At 36.9% G+C, this 21,134-nt stretch overlaps 1 protein-coding gene across 6 annotated transcripts in view; it reads right to left on the bottom strand.

Annotated features, from left to right (window-relative positions):
- Positions 1 to 21,134, bottom strand: part of CLHC1 (clathrin heavy chain linker domain containing 1) — a 34,419-nt gene that overhangs the window by 3,553 nt on the left and 9,732 nt on the right. For 4 of the 6 annotated variants that reach the window (XM_087863404.1, XM_087863405.1, XM_045787990.2 and 1 more), the window contains 8 exons: positions 20,889 to 21,076; positions 18,978 to 19,111; positions 16,570 to 16,771; positions 16,344 to 16,456; positions 15,882 to 15,975; positions 14,381 to 14,487; positions 6,833 to 7,007; positions 2,743 to 2,945 (listed from right to left, as the gene is read on the bottom strand). In XM_087863404.1, coding sequence (XP_087719530.1) covers positions 2,743 to 2,945; positions 6,833 to 7,007; positions 14,381 to 14,487; positions 15,882 to 15,975; positions 16,344 to 16,456; positions 16,570 to 16,771; positions 18,978 to 19,111; positions 20,889 to 21,076 — 1,216 coding nt within the window. The remainder of the gene's footprint in view (positions 1 to 2,742; positions 2,946 to 6,832; positions 7,008 to 14,380; positions 14,488 to 15,881; positions 15,976 to 16,343; positions 16,457 to 16,569; positions 16,772 to 18,977; positions 19,112 to 20,888; positions 21,077 to 21,134) is intronic. The other 2 variants (XM_045787992.2, XM_087863406.1) reach the window with 2 other exon arrangements.

The following is a 21,134-nucleotide window of genomic DNA, read 5'->3' on the forward strand; positions in this document are numbered from 1 at the left end:
AATATGGTCTAGGGTCTACAAAGTCAAAACTACTTTCATAAAAATACTAAGTTGTTATTTCCCTTTTTCATTCTCATTCTCTCACAAATATACATGAGACTACATGACACGTGGTATTACAACAGACTGAATATAGGAGGAGATACGGGAAGCCATCTACCTTCTATTAAACCAGACATTACAGAGATTTACAAAAACATAGGAAATGGAACTCTTCTCATGAAAATCTTTGGTTTTGGAAGTTATTTTTTATAAAAAATATTTTATTATGATAACATGTCATGAGCCTATTGTTACTTTAAAGGAATAAATAAATATTTTAAAATTTTCTGCTTTAATGTCTAATAGGATAAATATCAACAGACAATACCCATGTAAGTAAAAGCTCTTTGGGATGTTCAGTGCTTTTTAAAAGTGTAAAGGAAACCTGAGGCCACAAAGTTTGAGAGCCTGACATCTAGAATAATCCAATTTCCAGATAGGTATATTCACCTATTTAATGATAATAGGAAGGTGAACTAACAAATCAATTCAGGCTTTATTCGAAAAATTATTAGGGGGGAAAATAATTTTTACTTTTAAAACAGATGCTTTTAGTCACACTTAACACTTTTGAAACAAATTTCTTAGAACTTTTCTGTTTTTGTTTTATTTGGGTTTGGGTTTTTTAATTTGTAAATGTATAACTGATAGTCTAAATCTAAGAGAGAACATTTTTTTCTGAAACCAGAAAGTATTAACAAATTGAATCTGTCCCCAAGGCCAATATGATACCATGGAAAGCTGTAGTTGTTTCTCATTAAAAAGTAAAATAAGGAAAGTAATTTTTCAAACTGTTTCCATCTTATAAGCTTAATTTTTTTAAGTTATTATTTTCATCTTATGATGTGCTAAACAAATTCTGAGGATAAACATCAAGATTCTAATTACATAAGTGTTACTGCTCTGTAAATTATTACAATATATATTTAATTATTTTAGATTGTAATTTACTACTAGAAGAACAGAATAATATAATGAGTCAATCACGTTTCTATGCATTTATGCAAGGCAAATTTTGTAAGCAAACCGGAAACTTAACATTTCAGTCAATAAAAATTCTAAGAGTAATTAAACCTATACTCCTTCCATGTCTAAACTGACTAAAATCTCTTACCATGGAAAAATAACACTTAAAACAGAAACTGAATCTATATCCTTAGACAATAAAAATAAAATATATAATTCATTCAACAAATATTAATTGAGTAGTACCTACTATACCAGATTCCGTTCTGTTGCTATGTGTGTGTAGGCAAATTACTTACCTCTTTGAGCCTTAGCCTCTCTGTGGAAACATTGTTTGTTTGTTTTTTTAATTTATAAAATAGGGATAATAACAAAACCTACTTTATAGTTAACATAAGGGTTAAGTAAGATCATGCATGTAAAAAGCCAAACTATAGTATCAAGTGTTCTGCTATATAACAAATAAATTCATAACTTTAAAAACTAGATTCTAAGTAAAATTCAATTTATTGTTTGAAAATGATCAGATTCAACAGCCATCAATGATCTTCTTTCCTGGAAAAATATGACCCAAAAGTGCTATGTTTTATTCCATTTGCAACTTTTTAGAATTGGGGTACGAAGCCTACAAATCAGAATTAAGACATAGGCCTGGGATGTGGGAGATGTCAGGATGCCTGTACATTTAGGTTACTAGTGAACTAGACTCAAAATAAGAGATCAGCTCATTCAACTAAGGTTATCCTAAGGTTGACGATGCTGTCAGATCAATGCCCAATTGCAACCAGGTGTTTCAAAATTTTGAAATGAACATTATTTTACTAATTCTTCATTTCTAATGCTTTTATCGTAGTCCAGAACATTTATGTAACAAATAAGTGCAGCTATTTAAAAAAAAAATCCTCTAAGTAGCATGGTCTAAAATATCTGCAAAATAGGGGCGCCTGGGTGGCTCAGTTGTTAAGCATCTGCCTTTGGCTCAGGGCGTGATCCTGGTGTTCTGGGATCGAGCCCCACATCAGGCTCCTCCACTGGGAGCCTGCTTCTTCCTCTCCCACTCCCCCTGCCTGTGTTCCCTCTCTCGCTGGCTGTCTCTCTCTCTCTGTCAAATAAATAAATAAAATCTTTAAAAAAAATAAAATAAAAATAAAATAAAATAAAATATCTGCAAATAAACTGTACTTCAGAGGGAGAGAAGCAGTGACACCCAGACATCCACCTTCTCCAAGGCTGCGAGGCCCTCCCCCCAGGACAGCCCCAGGCTCAGTCCCCAATGCCTTTGCCAGACATGCTAGGAAAACAAGATTTCCTCAGCAACAACTGACCTTAAGGCAACGTTCACCCTGATGGGGCTGGCCACAGTTACCCAGGACCATGGACTTGACAAACTTCTCTCTTGGTTCATTGTTCCCTCTTTGCAAGCCATGGCTCACTTCCCTCTCTGGGCCTCAGTATCTCCACTTGTATGATGGGTCTAGCAGTGCCTACCTGATGGGACTGTTGTGGGGACTGGCTGGAGGGATGTGAGAACACCCTACCCAGAGTATGGCACAAAGCAGTACTCAATAAAAGTAAGATAGGTTTTTGTTAAAAGCAAACAGACAAATCTACTTATCAGCATACACAAAAGAGACTTTATAATGTAAATCCAAAATATTGCCTACTATCATGGGTGATATTACAATTAAAGTCTAGAATTCAAATGTATACAATTAAGTAGACTGTTTCACTCACCGTAAGTAAAGTCCTTGAACTGCGGTATGTATTCCATGGCCCTGTGAATCTGACCCTGTTTACATAGGCAAAGAAGAGTTTTCTTGTGCAGGCCACATTCACTGTAGATCATCTGAGCTAACGCCAGGCACTTGGCCTTGTTGTAAGTATCCTGTTCCCCATAATCACAAATCACATCTCCTAACTCTTCAGAAAATGTGACCCTAGAGCAAGCAGATCAATAGGTGTACTTTAGAGAGTTCTGGATGAGTGGATGAGAATAAAGTATTTGAAAATTCAGCACGGTAGGGCTGGATTTTCCATGATCTGTAAGAATTCCAAGTTAATGGGCAATTGATATAGAAGAAATTAAATACATCTAAGATTTAACAACAAGAACAAAAATGATCAGCACGTATTCTTTTGGGGAGGACATTTTAGCAAAACTGAGCTCAAGTTTTTACAAAATCTACAAACAAGGTTAAAACTCTCCTAAAAAGACTGGCGGGATTTAAAATGAGAAGGCAAACAAAAATTCTCTTATAATTGAGGATCTCAATGGTCTTGGCAGTTATCTAATCTAGATTCTAAACCCTGTAGAATGTAAGAACTTATTAAATGTTGGTTAATGACTGACAACAAATTTTAGCTCAAAATTAGTGACAGATCTTGCAAGTGTTTGCAAGAAACATGTAACACCAGTGTTATTTTTAAAATTTTTATAGATATATACAAAACGACAGGGAGGAAAAAGGATATAAGACGCCCCTCCTAGGAGAGACTGAAGAAGTAGTTCTTTTGAATTGGCTCACTTAATAGGTGTCACTTGTCATCATTTAAAAATTTTTTTTAATTTTTTTACTTGTCATAACATTTTAATGCGCCATCTTCAAACCAAATTGAAGTGAACCATCTGCACCAGCACGTTGCACCTAGAAACGATCAGCATAGGCCAAAACACATTTGGATATGATTAAAGATATTACTTCTCACTGGTTGTACGGAAATTTTACTTTAGTTATATTTTTGATAGGTACAAAGTTGATCACAATTCACAGAACCTCAAGTTGCAGAAATGGGAAGTACAAACTCCCTGTGATGGTTAATTTTATGTGTCATTTTGACTGGTTCATAGAGTGCCCAGATATTTAGTCAAATATTATTCTGCAAGTCCGTGAGAATGTATTTGAAAGAGAGTAACATTTCAATCGGTAGACTGAATAAAGCGGATTGTTGTGAATGTGGATGGCTCTCATCCTATCAGCTGAAGGCCTGAATGGTACAAAAAGGCTACCCTCTTTCAAATGAGGGGGAACTCCTCCTGCTTGACTGCTTAGCTGCGACATCAGTCTTTTCCTACCTTTGGACTCAAACAGAAACATTGGCTTTTCTTGAGTCTTGAGCAGCCTGCAACTTACACCATTGGCAGCTCTCTTGGGTCTGTAGCTTGCTGACTGCAGATGTTGGGACTTACCAGCCTCCATAATCACATGAGCCAATTTCTTCACACACACACACACACACACACACACACACACACACACACACACACAATTTTATATAGGGAAATGTATGTGTGTGTGTGTGTGTGTGTGTGTATAATTTCCCCTATTGATTCTGTTTCTCTGGAGAAGCCTAATTAATATCTTCCCCAAGTGGGCTACTGGGAGTGATAGCTGAGCAGAGCCTCTCTTTCATCTCCCAGACCCAAGTATTCTACCTCCTGGGGATACACCATATAATTGTCACTAGTTTAAAGAGTGCATTCCATCCTGAAGCATCTTTTTCCATCTTCAAAGGGTAGAGTGAAAAGCTGGCATCACCTGGACACAACCTGAACCAACCATGAACCAAGTTTGGGGTTTTTTTCCTTGTCTGTTGGGTCTTAGGTCACCCCACCCCTGCATGAGGCCATAGGTATGAGCTGTGGAAGTTGTGTCAGTCAGTTGGTGGTAGTTGACATGGGTTCTGGGCCACCTATTCCTGAAGCTTAACTTGATGCTCGGGATCTGCATGAGCATGATCTTGATTGTACCTGATTTTAGATGCTCTCTGAGCCCACCTGACCTCATGACTTGGTGAGCCTGTCAGAATCCAGTTCATGATGAGCAGTTCCAGTTCCACAGTCATTGGTGTTCCCTGGATAGACACTCCAACTTTAGCAGGACCCAGTAGGTGTTTTTTTAATAGTATATTGTTGCTTGTTACGGGTGGCAGATAATCTACTGGGATATCTCTGGGTAGTCCCAAGCTAAATGAAAACTGTTAGTGGGTATCAATTATCATGATTTGATAAAGGCACGGCGACCACAGTCATCCTACCAGACAAGCCATCAAGACCAACAGAAGTGTAAAAGTGAAAAGAATATAAAATGTTACAGGAGAAAGATGAGTAATAATTAATATGGACGAATCTCAAAATAACTATAAGTGAAATACCCAGACCAAGAAGAAAAAATAATACATAATATATAATTCCGTTTTTATAAAATTCTAGAAAATGAAACCTCATCTATTATGACAGAAAGTAAATCAGTGGTTACCTGGAGATGGGGTGGGGGTGGAATGAGGTTGATTATCTCAGCTGTGGTGATGATTTCATGGGTGTATACATATGTCAAAACTTGTCAGATTGTACACTACCAATATGTGTAGTTTATTATATGTCAATTGTATCTCCACAATGCTGTTTTCCAAAAACTCAGCAAATTGTACATTTGAAATATGTATCGATTATTGTATGTAAATTATATCTCAATAAAGTTGTGAAAAAACAAATTATAGCCCTAGGATCCATTATCACGACAAGGGCTATAGTATATCCTCCTACCCTCCTCTTATAAGATTCCCCCAGAATTATACCCACAAAACCCTGGAAAAGTTGTGCCTAGACAGAGTGAAATTAAGGTGAGAAGCACATACATAGGTGTTGTGCAAGTGGCTGACTATAGTACATGCTGTTTTAATGTCCTGCCAGGATCCTCCTTCCCCCTTGCTCTGGGTGTTAGCTGCCAGTGGCTTACAGGTCCCCCACTTCCACAGCAAATTGCCCTTCACTGGGGGGAGCCACCATGCCCAGGAAGTAATGCCCCATCCAGGCAGCCCATAGCCCTAATAGAGACTAACAGGTACAAAAGGCTGGCCCCTTGCCTCAGGGGGACAGCTCTGTGGTGTGGTTTATGCTCCAAAGCCTCTATAAATAAGACCAAGGTTAGAACTTGCCTGAGATCACATCCTTTCTTGGTTTCCCAAACACACACACACACACACACACACACACACACACACACTCTCATCTCTATTCTGCTTCACTCACTCCCTTACAGGGTTTTCTTGAGAAGCTCTCCCTCTATCAATCATGTACACTCAAATTCCTGCCTGAGGCTTTAGTTCTAGGGAATCTAACCTAAGGGAGCTCTAGTACAAATCTGCCAATCTTTACTGAAACCCAACTCCAAGAAGCCATCTCCTGTCTATCCTTACTGATTTGTATGTTCTAAATGTTACCTTGGTCCACATCCATTCTGCTTTTAAGTTTTCTCCTAGGTTTATTCTTTACATGTACCTATAACCTATCTGGATCCAGATTCCTGCCTTATCCCTCTGAGTAGCATGAGACTGATTAATTCTTTTCTATCCTTACCAATCAACTTCTTTTTTTTTTTTTAAGATTTTATTTATTTGACAGAGAGAGATACAGCAAGAGAGGGCACATAAGCAGGCGGAGTGGGAGAGGGAGAAGCAGGCTTCCTGCTGACCAGGGAGCACGATGCGGGGCTCGATCCCAGGACCCTGGGATCATGACCCGAGCCGAAGGCAGACGCTAAACAACTGAGCCATCCAGGCACCCCTACCAATCAACTTCTATCCACCATCTAGTGGCCATGAATCATCCTGTAAACTGCCATTACTCAACTCCTGATCTGGGCTCATTGTGACTAGACCCCATTACTGCATGAATGCTTAGTAAATCCTTTTGACCAATTAATTGTAACAGAGACCTGAGATAAATGTTCAAATTATGTACTAATAAAAAACTACCGAAATCTTGAGAATAAACAACTTCATTAACCAACTATCAAAATTAAGTTAAAAACTTAACTTTGCTTACCTTTCCTGGGTGACCCAATTGATAACTAAATCTAAACGTTTTTCAGATAATCCACATTTGATTCCTTCCAGGGTTAGTTCTGCATCAATAGGACGTCTAGAAGCATGACTTGTGCTAAAGATGGCCTCAAAAAATAAGAGTAATGGAAAAGGCTTGCCTCTAATCTTTCCAACAGCTATAGAGAGAAGAAAAGTTTTTGAGTTGAACACTTTACGTAAATAGTAGTTAGTTTTTTCTTACTTCGTATTATTTTCATCTCTTTGCATCTTCGAAAAATTTTAATCTAAAATAACATACTTAAATTTTTAACTAACGCTTATGGATTAAACATTACATTTTGGATAATGACTAAATATTACATGCTATGTGAAAACAGAGGCAGAGGCTGGAGTGATGTGTCTACAAGCCAGAGAATACCAAAAACTGCTGACAGCTACCTAGAAGGTAGGAGAGAAATATGGAATGTAATATTCCTCAGAGCCTTCAATGGAAATTTTAAAAGCTGAAAGAATATACCACCAGCAGACCTGCACTATAAAAAATGCTAAAGGTAGTCTTCAAGCAGAAGGAAAATATCAGATGGAAATATGAATTACATGAAGAAGTGAAGACCAGAAATGTTATGTGCTATGAATATAAGTATTTAGAAGTATATTGTTTTTATGTAATACATCAAGTGGTATAACATCACCTGAGGGTAGAATGTGGTAAGTTAAAGATACAATCTATAAACCCTAAAGCAACAACCAAAGTAAGACAACAAGGAGTTATAGCTCATAATCAGCAAAGGAGAAAAATGGAATCATGAAAAAATTCAACTAATCCAAAAGAAGGTGGAAAAAGGGGGGGAAATGGTAACAAAGAAGACGTAAGAAAAATAGAAAACAAATAAAACTCAATCATGTCAACAATCATATTAAATGTAAGTGATCTAAACACTCCAATTGAAAGGCAAAGATTGTCAGAGTATATAAACAAGTAGTATCCAAGTGTACACTGCCTAGAAGACACTGACTTTATTTGTTTTAATTTCCAGTTTTTATTTATATTCTGGTTAGTTAACATATATGGTAAAATTAGTTTCAGGTATAGAATTTAGTGATTAATCACTTATATATAATAACACCCAGCGCTCATCACAAGTGTCCCCCTTAAAATCCATCGCCCATTTAGCTCATCCCCCTGCGTACCTCCCCTCCATCAACCCTCAGTTTGTTCTCTATAGTTAAGAGTCTCTTATGGTTTGCTTCCCTCCCTCTTTTTTACCTTTCCCCTATGTTCATCTGTGTTGTTTCTCAAATTCCACATGAGTAAAATCATATGGTATTTGTCTTCTCTGACTTATTTCACTTAGCATAATACACTCTAGCTCCATCCATGTCATTGCAGATGGCAAGGTTTCATTCTTTTTGATGGCTGAGTAATATTACATTGTAGGTAGGTAGGTAGGTAGGTAGGTAGGTAGACAGATAGATGTAGATACATATAGATAGATATAGATATCTCCTTTATCCATTCATCAGTTGATGGACATTTGGGCTCTTCCCATAATTTGGCTATTGTTGATAATGCTGCTATAAATATCAGGCATAGGGCTGCATGTAGAAGACAATGACTTTAAATACAAAGACACAAAAAGATCAAAAGTAAGAATATGGGAAAAGATATACCATGCTAATACTGATCAAAAGAAAAATGGAGTCATGCTTCTAATCTCAATGCTTACTACAAAGCTACAGTAATCAAAATTGTATGATACTGATACAGAATGGATATCTAGAGAAATATAATAGAATTAACAGTTCAGAAATAAAAAGTTAACAGTTTAACACCCAAAATGCACAGTGTCATCACTCATTATGTATGAATACTTCTGGAGGGTAACGTGACCTGATTATCAGTCAGTTATCCAATTGTAAATAATTGTTGGAATGGTTTCTTGACTTTGAGTCCACTGAATAAAAGCTACAAGATTATACTCTGTTGTTACATCTACTAGGATACAATAATGAAAATCATGCACACAAAAATGAGATAGGTCATTTCCACACAATTCACAGTCAAGCAATCTCTCTAAATATATATATATGTTTATATGTATCATGTATATGGCAACAAATTTTTCACGTTCAAATAAATGTAAAAGAACATTTTTTTCAAATTGTTGAATTTAAAGTGTTTTTTGGGGAAAACTTATGAAAAATAGGCTGTATATATTTGACATCAAACACTGTCACTTAGAATGAAAATAATAAAAATTATCTGTATCTGTAAGCTCCACTGAGTATATTTCTCCTTATTTACACCTCTCTATTTCTTTCTGAGTTTCTCATCTTTTTATTTATTTTTTATTATTTAGTTTTTTAAATTAACATATAATGTATTATTTGTTTCAGGGGTACAGGTCTGTGATTCATCAGTCTTACACAACACCCAGCACTCAACACAACACATACCCAACCCAATGTCCATCACCCAGTCACCCCATCCCCCTGCCCCCTCCCCTCCAGCAACCCTCAGTTTGTTTCCTAAGATTAAGAGTCTCTTATGGTTTATCTCCCTCTCTGGTTTCATCTTGTTTCATTTTTTCCTCTCTTCCCCTACGATCCTCTGCTTTGTTTCTTAAATTCTGCATATCAGTGAGATCATATGATAATTGTCTTTCTCTGATGACTTATTTTGCTTAGCATAATACTCTCTAGTTCCATCCATGTCATTGCAAATGGCAAGATTTCATTTTTTGATGGCTGCGTAATATTCCATGGTATATATATACACACCACATCTTCTTTATCCATTCATCTGTCTATGGACATCTGGGCTCTTTCCATAGTTTGGTTACTGTGGACATTGCTGCTATAAGCATTGGGGTGCAGGTGCCCCTTAAGATCACTACATTTGTATCTCTGGAGTAAATAGCCAGTAGTGCAATTGCTGGGTCACAGGGTAGCTCTATTTTCAACTTTTTGAGGAACCTCCATACTGTTTTCCAGAGTGGCTGCACCAGCTTGCACTACCACCAACAATGTAGGAGGGTTCCCCTTCCTTTGCATCCTCACCAACATCTGTCATTTCCTGAGTTGTTAATTTTAGTCATTCTGACTGGTGTGAGGTGGTATCTCATTGTGGTTTTGATTTGTATTTCCCTGATGCCAACTGATGTTGAACATTTTTTCATGTGTCTGTTGGCCATTTGGATGTCTTCTTTGGAGAAATGTCTGTTCTTGTCTTCTGCCCATTTCTTGATGGGATTTTTATTTTGGGGGTGTTGGGTTTGATAAGTTCTTTATAGATCTTGGATGCTAGCCCTTTATCTGTCATTTGCAAATATCTTCTCCCATTCTGTCGATTGTCTTTGGGTTTTGTTGACTGTTTCCTTTGCTGTGCAAAAGATTTTTATCTTGAGGAAGTCCCAAAAGTTCATTTTTGCCTTAGCTCCCCTTGCCTTTGAGACATGTCTAGCAAGAATTTGCTGCAGCCAAGGTCGAAGAGGTTGCTGCCTATGTTCTCCTCAAGGATTTTGATGGATTCCTGTCTCACATGTAGATCTTTCATCCATTTTGAGTCTATTTTTGTGTATGGTGTAAGGAAATGGTCCAGTTTCATTCTTCTGCATGTGGCTGTCCAATCTCCCCAACACCATTTGTTAAAGAGACTGTCTTTTTTCCATTGGATATTCTCTCCTGCTTTGTCGAAGATTAGTTGACCATAGAGTTGAGGGTCCGTTTCTGAGTTCTCTATTCTGTTCCACTGATCGATGTGTCTGTGTTTGTGCCAGTACCATACTGTCTTGTTGATTACAACTTTGTAATAGAGCTTGAAGTCCAGAATTGTGATGCCACCAACTCTGGTTTTCTTTTTCAACATTCCTTTGGCTATTCAGGGTCTTTTCTGGTTCCATATAAATTTTAGGATTATTTGTTCCAGTTCTGTGAAAAAAGTTGATGGTATTTTGATAGGGATTGCATTGAATGTGTAGATTGCCCTAGGTAGCACAGACATTTTAAGAATATTTGTTTTTCCATTTCTTTGTGTCTTCCTCAATTTCTTTCATGAGTGTTCTATAGTTTTCTGAGTACAGATCCTTTGCCTCTTTGGTTAGATTTATTCCTAGGTATCTTATGGTTGTGGGTGCATTTGTAAATGGGGTCAACTCCTTAATTTCTCTTTCTTCTGTCTCATTGGTGTATAGAAATACAACTGGTTTCTGTGCAGTGATTTTATATCCTGCCAGTATACTGAATTCTTACATGAGTTCTAGCAATTTTGGGGTACAGTCTTTTGGGTTTTCCACATAAAGTATCATATCATCTGTAAAGAACGAGAGTTTGACTTCTTCTTTGCCCATTCGGATGCCTTTTATTTTTTGTCGTTGTTGTCTGATTGCTAAGGCTAGGACTTCTCGTACTATGTTGAACAGCACTGGTGAGAGTGGACATCCCTGCCATGTTCCTGACCTTAGGGGAAAAGCTCTCAGTTTTTCCCCATTGAGAATGATATATGCTGTGGGTTTTTCATAGATGGCTCTTATGATATTGAGGTATGTACCCTCTATGCCTACACTGTGAAGAGTTTTAATCAAGAAAGAATGTTGTACTTTGTCAAATGCTTTTTCTGTATCTATTGGGAGTATCATATGGTTTTGTCCTTTCTTTTATTAATGTAGTGTATCACATTGATTGATTTGTGGATGCTGAACCAACCTTGCAACCCAGGAATAAATTCCACTTGGTCATGGTGAATAAACCTTCTAATGTACTGTTGGATCCTATTGGCTAGTATTTTGGTGAGAATTTTTGGATCCATGTTCATCAGGGATACTGGTCTGTAATTCTCCTTTTTGGCAGGGTCTTTGTCTGGTTTTGGGATCAAGGTAATGCTGGCCTCAAAAAAAGAGTTTGGAAGTTTTCCTTCCATTTGGATTTTTTGAAACAGCTTCAGAAGAATAGTATTAATTCTTTTTTAATGTTTGGTAGAATTCCCCCTGGGAAGCCATCTGGCCCTGGGCTCTTGTTTTTTGGGAGATTTTTGACTACTGCTTCAATTTCCTTGCTGGTCATCGGTCTGTTCAGGCTTTCTATTTCTTCTTGGTTCAGTTTTGGTAGTTTATACGTCTCTAGGAATGCATCCATTTCTTCCAGATTGTCTAACTTTTGGCATATAGTCACTCATAATACGTTCTTATAATTGTTTGTATTTCTTCAGTGTTGGTTGTGATCTCTCCTCTTTCATTCATAATTTTATTTATATGGGTCCCTTCTCTTTTCTTTCTGACAAGTCTGGCCAGGGGTTTATCAATCTTATTAATTCTTTCAAAGAACAAGCTCCTACTTTCGTTGATCTGTTCTACTGTTCTTTTGGTTTCTAGTTCATTGATTTCGGCTCTAATCTTTATTATTTCTCTTCTCCTGCTGGGTTTAGGCTGTATTTGCTGTTCTTTCTCCAACTCCTTTAAGTATAGGGTTAGGTTGTGTATTTGAGACCTTTCTTGATTCTTGAGAAAGGCTCGTAGTGCTGTATACTTCCCTGTTAGGATCGCCTTTGTTGCATCCCAAAGATTTTGAACAGTTGTGTTTTCATTTTCATTTGTTTCCATGAATTTTTTAAATTCTTCTTTAATTTCCTGGTTGACCCATTCATTCTTCAGTAGGCTGCTCTTTAGCCTCCATGTATTTGAGTTCTTCCCAACTTTCCTCTTGTAATTGAGTTCCAGCTTCTCATCTTTCAAGAATTCAGTTTAGTTTTAAAATAAAAGGAATTTTTAAATTCTAAGCATCAATTAAGTATCACCTAATACTGGTGAATTTCTCAGCATAAGATCCACATACCTAGAAAGCTAATAAAAGTTGGCTGTTTTCCAATTTCGCTGGTAATTTTACCTATTTAAGCGTTCCTTAATTGTAAGCTTTGACTTTATTAAAACTTGTAATCCATACTTTGAGCAGATCCAGTCAAGGGGAGAAGAAAAAAACCTTAGGAATATACTAATATCACTTTTAACTTCACCAATTTCAGAACATATCCAAAGGAAGAGTTCCTGGGTACTTGTAAGATGTTTGAAAATTTTTAAGTAAAATATTAAATTTTTCAACATAAAAAAAAAGACCTGAAAACGGAACACTACAAAACACTGCTGAAATAAATTTTTTAAGACCCAAATCAATGTAGAAATATGCCAAGTTTATGGGTTCATCAGACCAAGTAGCCAATATTGTTCAGTGCCTATTCTCCCAAAATTTATCTATTATTTAATGCAATCCCCAGCAGAATTTTTTGTAGAAATTTACAATCTGATTCCAAAAATTTAAAGAGAAATATGAAAGACTCAGAATAGCCAAATTAAATTTGATAAAGAAAAACAGAGTTTGAAGTCTAACACTCTGATTTCCACACTTACTATAAAGCGGCAGTAATCAAGACAGTGTAGTATTAGCGTCAAGATAAACAAATAGATCAGTGAAACAGATTAGACCTAAAAGTATAAGGACAACCGATTTTTCAACAAAGGCAATCATGTGGAGAAAGTCCTTTTAGTAAATTATCATGGAACAATTGGATAGTTACAGGCAAAAAAATACCTTAACCCATACCTCACACCACATATCAAAATTAAATCAAACTGAATCATAGGCCTAAATGTAAACCTAAAACTATAAAATCTTAACCAAAAATCATAATCATAATCATAGGAGTTAAAATCTGCAGATTAGACACAGATTTCTTAGGTATAACACTAAAGTCATGATCCATAAAAGAAAAAAAAATTCACAAATTGGATCTCAACAAAATTTAAAACTTCTCCTAGAAAGAAACTTCTAAGAGAATGAACAGACAGGCCACAGACTGGAGAAAATATTTTTAAATCATATCTGATAAAGGATTCGTATTCATACAATGTAATACTACTCAGCAATAAAAAAGACTGAATTACTAACAGATGCAACACACGGATGAATTTCAAAATAATGATGCTGAGTGCAAGAAGTCAGTCAAAAAAGATAACTTACTATGTAATTCCATTTATGTAAAATTCTAGGAAATGCAAACTAATTTACAGTGACTAAAAGCAGACTAGCAGTTGCCCCTGAGAGGAAGTTGTGGGAGAGAGGGAGATGGGAAGGGTGAGGAAGAGTCAGAGAGAAGGATCACTGAGGGCAATGAGGGAACTTTTGGGTGATACAAATGTCAAAACTTATCAAATTGTGGAAATACATACACTGTGTTGTATGTCTGTCAACTTACAACAACAAAGCCGTTTTAAAAGGAAGTAGAGCAAATTTGACAAAATGTTAACATTTACTAAATCTTGATAGTGAGTACATGGCTGTTTTATGTTTCTCCACACTTTTCTGTATACTTGAAATATTTCCTCACTTCATGTTGAAAAACTAATCAAGTTCCTCAGTGTGACGCTAAAGAAACTGAGTAAATAGCAGAGATAGGGCTGGAGCCTAGATCTTTAGTCTCGGACTTCAAAACTCTCTCCATTCTATCAGGGGGAAAAGTACAATCTGCATACATACATAAGGTTCAGAGAAAAATGCTTACCCTTAAATTTATTCACTGTCCCAATGTTTTGAAGAATTCTTCTAGGACTGTTTGCTGCAAAACAAGCTGCCTTTTCATATTCACCAAGCAACATTAATTCATTGAACCTACAGCCGTTCCATTTCGTTATACACAAAAAAGAAAAGAAAACTGATTAGAAATGTCTAAAACAGACTAAACACAGTAATATAGAAAAACCATATCTAGATTCATTCACTCGGTAAGATTTTTTTTCACTCTTTCTGTAATATTCTGTCATTTCTGTATCCTCAGAATAAAACTCTCACCTGACAGAAGACTTTGAACCTTACCCTGTACTTTATTCCTATAGTAATTATTGCAAGACATAGAAAATGGAAAGAACTTGACCTGATGCACAATGAGCTCAGATTTTTTCTCTTATATCATCTGCGGATGAAAGGGGATCTCAGGGGAAAGAGGGGCAATCTGCTTAGAGACTCAGCTTAGGGGAAACAGTAACTGAAACACCAAGAATGTGGAACTGGAGATCAAGAGGTGTCCTTGGTATTCAGAAGCCTATGTTGCTCTGCCAGACATCAGACTCCTGGTTAATTATGAGACTAACACAAGAAGAAAAAATAATAGTTCAGTTAACCTAAGCCTCTACTCCTCTTCCTAGGGCAAAATGTCTTCAACCCAGCCCTTATCCCACAATTAATAAAACTATGGCAAACAGGATTTACAGTGTTGCAAATGAATTTGAAACCCTAGAGGAGAAAAACACTAAAGTCATACTAATAAGCAAAATACATAAAACTTCTAATCTCAACAAGGGTTTTGCTCTCATATCTAAAGCTGATAAACCTGGAGATGCATGCAGTGTAAGGAAACAGCACAGACTTTGGTGCTGCCCCAAATGACCTTTGCCCCTCTTTGTACCATATCAATAAGACAATCCACAATTAAAAATTGTTTAACATATGACTAGGACTATTACATATGTTCCTTACATATTGGACTCATAGCCTATAAATTAATCTCTTAAAGAACAGTCTTAGGTCTTCTTAAGCCACTATTATACATTACACATAGTAACAAACATTAGGGAGAAATACACCTCTTAATATGTCATAGGATGGAAATGATGAGAAAAAAACGATTGAATGAGTTAGGATAATCTGACTCAAGAAGACATTCTCAAAAACATTTCATAACATCAGGCTAATGGCTAGGAAATGCAAATATATATATAAATAAAACTTAAATCAACACCACGAGCCACCTATATCCTGTGAAAATCTCCTAGACTACCAATCTAATATTTTTCACACAAAGAATCTATTTTTTAAAATTCTAGTTTATTTTCCAATGTTTGCTAGAGTAAAATTGTAAAAATACAAAATCTAGAGACTATAGCTCAAGATGCTAAATAAATGCTAAACATTTAATAAATATTAAATATTTACATAATATTTCAATGAATCTTAGATAAATGTGGTCACATTTTAACAAGGAAAATCAAAGCTTTTAAAATATTTGCCTTTCAATGTAGCAAAGCAAAATTTCAGCTTCTTTTGCCTTGCCCGGATCGTCTTCAAGCAGTTCCTCAACAATGCCTTCGTCACCTATAATTACTGAAAACACCACAGGATATTTAAGATGATCAATCAACAGAAAATAATAAATATACATGATTAATTAATCAACAACTTAATGCTATGGTTTCTAACAGCACCAACCTCTTCCTAAACTGAGTGGCCTCCCTGTTCATGTCTCCGTATTTTCAGGTACATTTTGAGGTATTTTCTCTTTGGTTACCACATCTACTATTTACCAATTATCTGTTAGCTGTTGAAGGAAGAAGCTCATAGCGTAATAGAGACATAACAAAGGAAGCACATTTTTTATTTCTTTAAACTCAGCCTAGGTAAACCCTCTCTCTTTAGCTTTCTGAGGGGAAAATGATGTTTTCCATTATTTGCGGTAATTAAAGATAAATTACCATGTAAACTTTGAGTTTTCTGAATTTGCTCCACAAAGTCTTGAAATGAGCTGCTCATATCAGATTTTACCCAAGAAGTAAGTGCATTTGAAATAATCAGCAGTCTTTGATGACTACAAAGATAAAAAAAAAAATCAATATACTGAATGTAAAATCAAATAGTGGAGTAACAGAATAAACACAAATAAAAGCTTCAAATTAAAAAGTATATAATCAACTTTCATACCGAAATTGTAATTCTTTGTTCAGATTTTCAGCTAAATCTCTCCGTTTTAATGTCACAATCATTTCCTCATCTAACTCTGCCTTCCTCTGAACTGGTACATATTTTTTCAACATAGCCTGTTTAATTTCAGCATATTTATCTTCAAGATGTTTCAGGTATTTAGTGAGAGCAACTAAACTGACGGAGTCTTGGAGAGTCATGCCTATGGGGAAAATGGAACAAAAGTGAAACCGTGTTGGGGACTCTTATGCTCAAATGGCAAGTCTTAACAAAATAGATCATAGTTCGCTACGTTAAGAAATAATTAAGGGACGCCTGGGTGACGGTTAAGCGTCTGCCTTCGGCTCAGGTCATGATCCCAGGGTCCTAGGATCGAGTCCTGCATTGGGTTCCCTGCTCAGCAGGGAAACTGCTTCTTCCTCTGCCTCTGCCGCTCCCCCTGCTTGTGCTCTCTCTCTTTTGCTCTCTCACAAATGAATATAATCCTTTAAAAAAAAAAAAAAAAGGAAAAAGAAAGAACTTGTTTAAAAAAAGAAATAATTAAGAAATGGTAGTAAGAACTTATAACTTACTGAACATAAACAGAATTAGCACACAATTTTAAATGTGTGGCATTTTTAAACATATCATCAAGGAAGGCTAATTGTTCAAAACTTAGCATCTTCAAAAGTTTTTTTAAGCTTTTTAGTTTTTATTTTATTTTTTATATTTGAGAGAGAGAGGGCGCACAAGCTGGGGAAGGGGAGGGGCAGAGAGAATCTTGAGCAGGCTCCACACTCTGCAAGGAGCCCAACTCGGGGCTTGATCTCACAACCTTGAGATTAGGACCTGAGATGAAATCAAGAGTCAAAGTCCATCTGGGTGGCTCAGTCAGTTAAGCGTCTGCCTTTGGCTCAGGTCATGATCCCAGGGTCCTCGGATCGAGTCCTACGTCGGGCTCCCTGCTTAGCGGAGAGCCTGCTTCTCCCTCTCCCTCTGCTGTTCCCCTTGCTTGTGCTCTGTCACATAAATAAATAAGGAAGGAAGGAAGGAAAGTCTTTAAAACAAGAGTCCAACGCTTCACTGACTGAGCCACCCAGGCTCCCCTACAGGTTAAAAAGTTTTAATGACCTCACTGTCACACCCCACAAAACTTTAAATATCACTGTTACTCAATACCACAAAGAGCTTCTGCCTAACAATTCAGGGTTTTTGTCCAAAGATTTCTCACTAACCAAAGATTCCATTAATCTACTACAGCAAACCCCAGGGAAATCTGTTTATTCTCTCCAAAGCAAAGTTTATGAAACCTGCCAAGCCCTCAGTCCTCTCCCCCTCTTTGCCCTCTGTATTCATTATTCATAACGACTCAATCACAGACACTTGAAATGATTCCCTTATTCAGGCCAATTGTTGGCTTTAAAGGCGTACATCAAAATTCTCTCCTAGAAACACCGCTGGATTAATCCTACTTAATTTTTAATCATTCCCTTACCCTGAATCCTCTCAGCATTTAATCAATTTGACTTATTCTGTGCTTATTCATATGTACCTTATTTGTAGTTTGATTATCACAATTTTATATTTGAAAGTGTATCTAGTCCCTGCTTCCACCAAATGCAGGATCATCGTCCAAGCTCAGGTGAAATCCTCTGGTATGGAGCAGTTCATTATTTTCAAGACATAGCTGCTTCTGTTGAAACCAACTCTGACTTCCTAAAATTTCCACCTATTGATTCTGCCTTTGGATAAACACTGGTTGAAATCCTTAAAAGTTTTAAGTACAGTTAGCTATTCTAAAGTCTCCCTTTTCTCCAAGATGAATATTTACAATTCTATCCATGCATCATACAAACCTGTCACCATCTTCGAATTCCAGGATATACTCCAATTTCTTAAAATGTGGCCTAGCTGAAGATAAAGAACCAGGGAATGCCAACAACAATGTGAATGAACAACATTCACTAGAACCTGATACACTACAGTTTTTTTATCTATTATACCAGGGACTCTCAAACTTTAGAACCACCAGAAGGCCTTGCTAAAACACTGTTGAGTTCCACCCCACCCCCACCCCAACTCCCGTCCCTGGAGTTTCTGACACAGAAAGTCTGCAGTGGGGTCAGAATTTGCGTTTCTAACAGGTTTTCAGGTAACGCTGACACTGATGCAGGAACCAGACTTTAACAGTCACTGCCTTATACTTTATATATTCCAGCCAGTCTGGAACTCTCTCAGGCTTTCAGCGTTGTTGAAGTTGTCTCATTCCCTTGTATCCACCAGGAGCCCGGCTGAAGTTGCTTGTGAAGTCTGGCAAAGTCCTGGTGCCCTAGCAGACATGCACATTGCAGCACATACATACTCATTTGTATGATAGGTAATAATGGAAAACAGTTGGAATTTCAAACATTTTAAACAAAATACAATACCTGGAATAGGTTTTGAAGGATCTTTGGAGAAAGTATGATATCTTACTTCTTTTGCATCATATTCTGCCCTAAGTTGTTTCATTTTGTCTATTTGCGATTGAATCTTTGAGGAATTATTTTCAATAGCCCTCATTCTGAAAAACAGAAAGGCTTTCTTATCTTTCTTTCAACTAGTTTAGTTATTTAACCATAAGATTTAAGGTAAAACAGGTTAAATCATGACTTTATTTTGGCTAATTATCATTTTGAACCATTACGGACTTAAGTGTTTAGTTTACAAAACAATGCCCATAAAAAGTTAACTAACCTCGAAAGTGAGGAACAGTTTTCTTTCAGAGCATCAATAAAATCTTACACTATGATTCACAACCTTACTGGAAATTACCGCGTATTAAACATAATAATCTGGCCACAAAGTACTATGTCTTTCCCTACAGTAGGACCTTTGCACTTACAATTGTTTTTGTAATTACAGTAGCTTCCTGCGGCTGCTTTAACAAATCGCAGAAACTTACTGAGAGCTTCAAACAACAGGAATTTACCCCAGAGATCAGAAATCCACAGTCAGTATCACTGGGCCAAAATCAAAGGGCTGTGCCTCCTCTTAGAAGCTCTAGGGAGGAATTTACTCCTTGCCTCTTCCAGCTTCTGGGGCTGCGGGCCTTCTGCGGCTACAGCACTTCAGTCCGTGCCTCCGTGACCACACTGTCTTCTCCCCTGCTGCCTCTCTTCTACAAGAACGCTTGTGATTGTATTTAAGGCCCACCTGGATAATTCAGGATAATCTCCGTATCTCAAAATGCTTAACGTAGTAACATCTGTAAAGACCCTTTTTCCAAATAAAGTTACAATTCCAGGTTCCCAGGATTAGTACCTAATATCTTTGAGGCCATTTTCAGCCTCCTATAGTAATTTTGATCCTAGAGCTGGAGGAAGAATAGCACCTCTTTGAAATAAAGCTGTCTTATTCCAGAAATGGGGATCTTAAAGACCATTTCTTTTAAGCATTATTTGAAGTTCATTGCCTACTTTATCATTGATATGTTGGCCCTGCGAGGAAATAACAGATTAAGATATATTAGATATATAAAGGCCAGTTTCTGGAAAATTAAAAACAAGTTTGTCAGTAGAGAACTGCTGTCCACGTCTGATTACTATACAGAGTTCCTGGTGACTACAGATGGCTCAGCATAAGGGCCTGCAGTATTTATGAAAGAGGGACTGTGCAAATAAAAGACCCTTTGGCTTTCATCCAAAAAACTTATGCTTGTGGAAGAAGAGAATGTTAAAAGCAGACAGACTTTGGGGTGTCTGGGTGGCTCAGTCGGTTAAATGTCCGACCCTTGATGTCGGCTCGGGTCGTATCTCAGGGTGGAGGGATCAAGCTTGTGTAAGGCTCCGCGGTCTGCTTGAGATTCATTCTCTCCCTCTTTCCCCCTCCACTCACGTTCTCCCTAATAAATAAAATAAAACCTTTCAAAAAAAGAAAGTAAGCAGACTTTCAAAAGAATTGAAAGCAGGGACTCATACTTCTACATGAATGTCCATAGTGGCATTATTCACAATAGCCAGAGGTAGAAACCACCCAAGTATCCATCAACAGATAAATAGAAAAAATGTGGTATATTCATACAATGGAATATTATTCAACCATAAAAAGTAATGAAATTGTGATATATGCTACAACATGGAAGCAAAGGCATCAAATGGTTACTTCTTTCTGTAACTACTTTTAGGATCTCCTTATCTTTGACAATTTCGCTATGATAAACCTAGTTGAGAATCTCTTATTGTTTACAATGCTTGGGATTTGGGGGGCTAAGAACCACTCTTTGTAAGTTCCATTGACTAGGTAATAGAACCAAGTAACAATTATCATCTTTTGGGCTACTTACTAATATACTCACTTACCTGGCTTCAAGTTGGATTGTTCTTTTCCTGTGATACACCAGTGCCATGGGCTCTGCTGCCAAAGCTTTAAGCTTTCCATGAAGACAAAATACAGTTCTTTGGCTTTCCTTCATTGTCTCAATAAAAGCATCATATTCTTTCTTGATTGAAGTAAGAATGGATTTGTATGCAGTGACATGCTCTATTACCTGAAACATGATTTTTCTGCCTATGGTACTGAATTTTTTTCTAGAAGATTATAGAACA

Source organism: Ursus americanus, chromosome 7, assembly GCF_024610735.1.
Source record: "Ursus americanus isolate L20-20 chromosome 7, mUrsAme1.1.p, whole genome shotgun sequence".
Lineage (NCBI taxonomy): Eukaryota > Metazoa > Chordata > Mammalia > Carnivora > Ursidae > Ursus > Ursus americanus.